Source organism: Wolffia australiana, chromosome 10, assembly GCF_029677425.1.
Source record: "Wolffia australiana isolate 7733 chromosome 10, ASM2967742v1".
Taxonomy (NCBI): Eukaryota; Viridiplantae; Streptophyta; class Magnoliopsida; order Alismatales; family Araceae; genus Wolffia; species Wolffia australiana.
The window spans coordinates 17,452,974-17,459,915 of NC_135844.1; the positions used below are offsets into that span (position 1 = coordinate 17,452,974).

At 53.2% G+C, this 6,942-nt stretch overlaps 1 protein-coding gene across 3 annotated transcripts; it reads left to right on the plus strand.

The window, feature by feature from the left end:
• Positions 1-2,848: 2,848 nt before the first annotated feature.
• LOC144708327 (abscisic acid 8'-hydroxylase 3-like) lies at positions 2,849-5,772 on the plus strand. Of its 3 annotated transcripts, XM_078581570.1 has the most exons (7): positions 2,849-3,712; positions 3,795-4,113; positions 4,183-4,569; positions 4,668-4,839; positions 4,929-5,035; positions 5,136-5,253; positions 5,323-5,772. In XM_078581570.1, the coding sequence occupies exons 1-7, from the start codon at positions 3,432-3,434 to the stop codon at positions 5,448-5,450; spliced, it is 1,512 nt and encodes a 503-aa protein (XP_078437696.1). In that variant the 5' UTR covers positions 2,849-3,431; the 3' UTR covers positions 5,451-5,772. The 3 variants fall into 3 exon arrangements, with proteins under 3 accessions (XP_078437696.1, XP_078437697.1, XP_078437695.1); XM_078581571.1 differs by lacking the exon at positions 5,136-5,253 and having other exon boundaries at positions 2,850-3,712; XM_078581569.1 differs by having other exon boundaries at positions 2,858-3,712; positions 4,929-5,253.
• Positions 5,773-6,942: the final 1,170 nt, after the last annotated feature.

The following is a 6,942-nucleotide window of genomic DNA, read 5'->3' on the forward strand; positions in this document are numbered from 1 at the left end:
TGTATTTATGGGTCTTTCAACTATTTCCGCTTAAGCGAAATCCAGTTTATCTGGCTCTCTATTAATATATTTTTCCTCCGTCCTCTCTTGATATCTCCCACCGAACAGCTGATGTAGATACCAGAGAGTCCCTCTTGACATACTTTAATCAATGGCCGACTCGCGTGCTAGCAGACGGAAGTTCATTACATTAATAGCTCGTAACTTTACCCTTGTAGGATGTGCATTTCATGACTGGACCAGTCAGTCGGTGCCCAATGTTCTCTTCCTATCAGGGAATCCACTATCCGTGCAGTCATTTTTGATGAAATGATGAAGAGTGATTGCTAAGTCCGGGGCCACACGCTCCCCACATGAGCTCTTCGACGTAAGATCCTCTCCAGCAACTGATTTTTTAAGAAAGCCACATGGGTCTAGAACGTAGCGTCGCTGCCATCGCTGCAGCTATCCCCTTCTTCTTCCCTTGAAAGTTCTCTACCGGCGATTAAGGCAGAAATGAAGTCGTCATAAGATAAACATGCGTGGTGTGGTCTCTCCAGTCACCGCCGAGGACTGCGTGTATGTGCACGCGAGTCGACGTAACCATGATCATTGATAGCAACTATTGACGATCCTATCTTTCGTTTTTCTTTAATATCCTATCTCTTCATCTGTATTGAAAATCATATCCTGCGAGGGCGAGGCAGACATTTGGCCCGCGACAAACATGACGTTCTTGTCGATGCAGCCGGAGATTTGAAAATAATAATGAATCTTTATCCTATTTAGTTTAATCCAACGCATGCGCACGCATCAATTATTGGCTTGTCTGGTTTGGAATTGGACGATTTGCACACACCATGCTCTTCCTCCAGTAAAGTTGGCAATTTTAACCAATTTTCGGCGCTTCATTTATTTATTCTTTTAGGGGGTGCACCGGTACGCCGCCTGTGGACATAAAACTATCTTACGCCACTATGCCAGTCAATTTTCATCGTCTTTCAGTTTCTACAATAGGCTCGATAAAGTTTTGGGAATTGATTTCTACCCAGTCCACACTCCGACTCCTTTGTCAACTGTGAACAAAAACTGGAGATGCCGATATTTTCCATGATTTTTGCGACAAGATGTACACAGTGCATTCCACTGCGTCTCATCCAGTGGTTCAGAAGGAATTTTTCTTGCTTATGTTGCGACTCTTCTAGCAAACGATCGATCGATCGATCGCGAGAGAGAAAGAGAGAGGGAGGGAGAGAGAGAGAGAGAGGAGAGAGAGAGATGCAGAGAGAGAGAGAGAGAGGGAGAGAGAGAGGGGGGAGAGGGAGAGAGAGATGGAGAGAGAGAGGGAGAGAGAGATGCAGAGAGAGAGAGGGAGAGAGGGATGGAGAGAGAGAGAGGGAGAGAGAAAGAGAGGCGTAGAAAGAGACAGCGATACAGATAGAGAGAGAGAGGAAGGGAGAGGTGATAGAAGTTCGGGGGGGTGGGAGGGTATTGAATCCTAAAGAACTTCCTGTCGTGCTCGCGGCGATACTGGCACTCGGGATCGAAACGCTTTAGTTTTTCCAAACAATGGGTAAGGGATCGGGCACGACGTGGGAAGGGCCACTTTTACATAGAATGAGCGATAAGTCTTACTCTTCCGCGAGAACTTGCAGTTAGGGACTCAGGGACTTTGAAGCTTCTGCGAAACCCGTATAGTCAATTCCTATTTAAGATTCTGAACACTTTCGCCGCTTCGTCAAATATGAACTCGATGGCTTCTGCACGGAATTTCAGCTCATATCTCGGGTGATTTGGCCGAGGTGCAAACACTTTCCGTCGACGTCGACAGCATAGACACGACAATGCTGAAATCTCGGTTTATCGCGTGGTTGCCATCAACCAGCTAGCTACCTGTCGAGGGAAAGTAGACTTTTGACGTGGCCATCTTGCACCGCGACACATCGCCGAGGTTTCCGTTCAGTTTCAGGGGGCATGCTAATCGTTCGTGATATCTATCTATCTATCTAATTTAACTATCAGTCGTTAGCTGAAGAGATCAGGGGTCGACGTCTCCACAAAGTTTTTCCTATTTTCTGTACCTTCCCGGTTGCCTTCGTCCGTCGTCTCTCACACCGAACAGAGGATAGGGGAGAGCGAGAGAGACAGCTTTTGGGCTTGGTTTATCCGCTGATCGCGATTTGTTCTAGATGGTCGGCGTCTCGGCGCACGTCACCAGCCGCCGCAGCGGAGCCAGCGAAAATACAAACAGTATATCTCAGAGATTTTCGCGAGCTGAGGAGATTCTCCGCCCTCGAACAAGTACAGAGAACTCGTTTCCCACCTCATGCCCTCTCGTTCACGTCTTTGCGGCGCGAGAGTACGCGCTCGGACACGTATCTGAACCAGTCGCCAAAGTCGGGCGATCCTAGTGCCTTGTTCTATTCTAACTCTCATGTTTCTCAACATTAATAAATAATCTTTGGCTAATTCTACGGGAGGAGACCGGAACGAACATCTCATGTGGCGCCTAATGGAGACGAAAGGAAGAAAAAACGGCTCGGGAAGCGAGTTTTGATGGGGACAAGGAGGGATCAGAAAGAGTTCCATCCCCCACGGCAGAAGAAGACGCGAGGAGCTTTTGTCAATGACGTGTTGGGCTCCGGAGACTAAGCCTCCTCGCCGTCCCTTCCCTTTCCCCACTAGGGATGCGATTGCATATCATATGCCTTTCCATCAATGTCAACTTCCCTGCATCTATACCTCTATCTGGCGATGAATGACGGAGATGATGTCGGTATGCCTTCTTTTCACATGCTTATGAGAGAGAGAGAGAGAGAGAGAGAGAGAGAGAGAGAGAGAGAGAGAGAGAGAGAGAGAGAGAGATTTGGCAAATGATGAGCGGAATCGGCCAGCTTGCACCGGCGGCGACCCCTCGGGACGGGATCGGGCAAACCGACATAGCCGCGAGCGCGGCGACTAAGCGTGATTGAATATGGGCGATCCACGTAGCCTCCCGCCGACGGAGAGCCCTGGGTTGAACATAAGCTTTTGTTGAAGTAATAGTCCAGTGCTTGCGGGACTTCCCCCCTCCCCTGCGCGGTGGTACACGCTGAGTCAACAGAGTTATCCCCTGCATGCTATGACACGTTGCCCAATCGCCGCACACCACACCCCTCATCTCTCGTCGCCGGGCCCCCTTCCTTTTTCCTATGTCTCCATGTTAAACCCCCCTTTGTCGAACCCAGAAAACTTCACAAATCACAAGTATAATTTAATCCTTGCCCACAGCTCAGGATCGATGAATGACGAAAGAGAGATAGGGACACAGAGTCTGAGATGGGCGGATTCGTGCTGGACTGTGAATCTTCGGCGAGCCCGCAGTCTATAAATAGTTTAGAAACGCACCTTGTGCTCTGGCAGAGCCGGCTCTTGCGCAATTCAGGAGCCATCTCCACTCCGTGGGCGCAGCGATGAACCGAACCGCCGGCTCCGTGGACGCGGCATACGTAGACCATGGCTCTGTCCCGGCGCTCGGACCGGTGGTGTCGATGTTGCTCTGGCCGGCTCTGCTGGCCTTGCTCTCAGTGCTGGGCTCCAAATTTGTGCAGGCACTGGGGCTGCCCTTCTCGTCGGGGCCGCGGCGCCGCCGGCTCCCCCTGCCGCCGGGTACCATGGGCTTGCCGTACTTCGGCGAGACCTTCCAGCTCTTCTCCGAGAACCCCATCGACTTCTTCGCTCAGAAGCAAAAGAAGTACACGCCTCTTTCTCTCCATCTATCCATCTCTCTGTGGGGAAACTTGTCGGCTATTCTCATTTTTGCCGTATGTCGACAGGTACGGGCCGGTGTTCAAGACCCATATCCTGGGCTGCCCCGGCGTGATGATCTCGAGCGCGGAAGGCGCCAAGTTCGTGCTATCCTCACGGGCCGACCTGTTCAAGCCCACCTTCCCGGCCAGCAAAGAGCGCATGCTCGGCGGCCAGGCCATCTTCTTCCATCAAGGCCCCTACCACAGCCTCCTCCGCCGCCTGGTTCTGCGCGCCGTCTCCCCCGAGGCCATCCGCCACCGCGTCCCCGGCGTGGAAGCCAGCGCCCTCGCCGCTCTCCGCTCCTGGAACGGGCGCCTCATCAACACGTTCGCCGAGATGAAATCTGTGAGCTTCCCTTTCCTACTCTCTCAGCTTATCCGCGCTCTCTGCTCATCGTCGCGATTCAACACGCAGTACGCGTTCGAGGTGGCCCTGGTCTCCATCTTCGCGAGGGAGGAGATGTCCGTGAGCGAGGAGCTCAAGCAGTGCTACCATCAGCTCGAGAGGGGCTACAATTCTATGCCTATTAACCTCCCCGGCACTCTCTTCCACGGCGCCATGCGAGCCCGGCGCCGGTTACAGCGAACTCTGTCGGAGATCATTGCCTCCAGACGGCAGCGCGGCGTGGAGGGGAACGACCTGCTGGGCTCCCTCATGGACCCCTCTCAGGCCCTCTCCGACGTGCAGATCACAGACAACGTCATCGGCGTCATCTTCGCGGCCCGCGACACCACCGCTAGTGTCATGACCTGGGTCCTCAAGTATCTCGCTGACGATCCCAAGCTCCGCGAAGCCGTCACCGTAAGATTCAACACCGCCCTGTCCATTCTCGAATCTTCGCCATTCCTTTGCTCCGTCGAATGGGGAATCGAAAATCATGAACTCTTAATTGGTTGCAGGAGGAGCAAGAAGCAATAAGGAGAAGCAAGAGAGAGCAAGGGGAAGAGAGCTTAACGTGGGCAGACATCAAGAAGATGGAGCTCACTACCAGGGTCTTCCAAGAAACGCTACGCTCGGCGTCAATCCTTTCTTTTACCTTCCGGGAGGCCGTAGAAGATGTCGAGTACGAAGGTGCGCTGAAGCGACGCTCTCTCGTCCCATCTCCCTGTCTTCTTCATTCTCAGTTCTCACGTCCAGTGTTTCTAATCCTGTCGTTCCAGGCTACCGCATTCCGAAAGGGTGGAAGGTGATGCCTCTATTCCGGAACATCCACCACAACCCGGACCTGTTTCCGGAGCCGGAGAAGTTCGATCCCTCCAGATTCGAGGTGCGCAGTGGCATCAAACCCATCCCCCTCTTCCAATCCCCGAACCCTGAGAAGAGACAGGGAATGATCTCTTCTGCTGCTCTGCGTCCCACGTTTCAAGCAACGCCCAAGCCCAATACGTTCCTACCGTTTGGGATGGGAGCCCATTCCTGCCCGGGGAACGAGCTTGCCAAGCTGCAGGTGTTCGTTCTCTTACACCATCTCACCACCAAATACAGGTAAGCGAAGAGAGTGCCAATCGCAACCTCTGCCCCTTGCTGACTGACCCGCGTCCGCTGCCGCTGCAGATGGTCGCCAGCGGATCCGCAAAGCGGTGTCCAGTTTTCCCCTTTCGCCGTTCCCATGGACGGGCTGCCGATCAGGCTCTCTCTCAAGCCCTGATCCCATCGCATCTCCCGACATCGTCGTTGCATAACCACAACAGATAGATAGCATTGCGAGAATTGTCCAAGGGCAAAGAGAAGAAGAGATGCCCGCCCAGAAGTCGACTCCGATTCGCCGGCGGCGGCAAGGAAGAATTCCGTCGCCCTCCGCCGCCGCGTCGAGGAAAGCCGCCGGACCGATGAGATTTTTCGCCGATGAGATTTCGGAAAAGTCTATTGGTGGGTGCCGCAAGGAAGAAGATCCTTCTCTTTCTTACGTGTCCACCCGACCTGTCGTTTGCCAGAAAATCCGACGGCTCGACAGGCTGACTTTGTTGAATACTAAACAAAAAATGAGATCTTCATTTATCTTTACCTCTCTCTCCACCCGTTCGGATGTCGCTCTCGGGGATGGGGACAAAGAGGGGATCGATCCATCATCCATATCCATTCCCCTGCTGCCATCAGCTCGGAGGTGAGACGAGGGGGATGGTTCACCCGGAACTTCGTCACAGTGGCGTGGCCTCCCTGAGTTGCTACTCTGCACCTGGACTTGCCGATTAAACACGTTAGGCTAGCGGCGCAAGCTTCCGGCGCCGTGTCTGCACTTCTTATTTGAGCGCCGCACCTTCAAGTCCCTCTCTCTCGTCTCTCTCTCTCTCTGTCTCTGTCTGTCTGTCTCTCTCTCTCTCTGTCTCTCTCTCTCTGTCTCCGTCTCTCGCTCTCTCTGTCTCTCTCTCTCTCTCGCTCCCTCTCCCTCTCTCGCTCTCTGTCTCCCTCTCTCGCTATCTCTGTCTCTGTGTCCCTCTCTGTCTCTGTCTCTCTCTCTCTCTCTCTCTCTCTCTCTGTCTCTCTCTCTCTCTCGCTCGCTCTGGCTCTGCGTAAATCTCTCTCTCTCTTGCTCGCTCGCTCTGTCTCTGCGTAAATCTCTCTCTCTCTCTCTCTCTCTCTCTCTCTCTCTCTCTCTCTCTCTCTCTCTCTCTCTCTCTCTCTCCCTCTCGCTCTGGCTCTGCGTAAATCTCTGTCTCTCTCTCTGTCTCTCTCTCGCTCGCTCTGGCTCTGCGTAAATCTCTCTCTCTCTGTCTCTCGCTCTCTCTCTCGCTCGCTCTGTCTCTGTGCACCGTTCTCTCTCTCTCTCTCTCGCTCCCTCTGGCTCTGCGTAAATCTCTCTCTCTCTCTCTCTGTCTCTCTCTCTCCTCTCGCTCTGGCTCTGCGTAAATCTCTGTCTCTCTCTCTGTCTCTCTCTCGCTCGCTCCCGCTCTGCGTAAATCTCTCTCTCTCTGTCTCTCGCTCTCTCTCTCGCTCGCTCTGGCTCTGTGTAAATTTCTCTCTCTCTCTCTCTCGCTCGCTCTGGCTCTGCGTAAATCTCTCTCTCTCTCTCTCTCTCTCTCTCTCTCTCTCTCTCTCTCTCTCTCTCTCTCGCTCTGGCTCTGCGTAAATCTCTCTCTCTCTCTCTGTCTCTCTGTCTCTCTTTCTCTCGCTCTCGCTCTGGCTCTGCGTAAATCTCTCTCTCTCTCTCTCTCTCTCTCTCTCTCTCTGTCTCTG

Coding starts and splice junctions, on each gene's coding strand:
- LOC144708327 (XM_078581569.1), top strand. CDS start 3,432: ATGAACCGAACCGCCGGCTCCGTGGACGCGGCATACGTAGACCATGGC. Junction 4,570..4,667: donor AGCTCCGCGAAGCCGTCACC/GTAAGATTCAAC, acceptor AATTGGTTGCAG/GAGGAGCAAGAAGCAATAAG. Junction 4,840..4,928: donor AGAAGATGTCGAGTACGAAG/GTGCGCTGAAGC, acceptor CTGTCGTTCCAG/GCTACCGCATTCCGAAAGGG.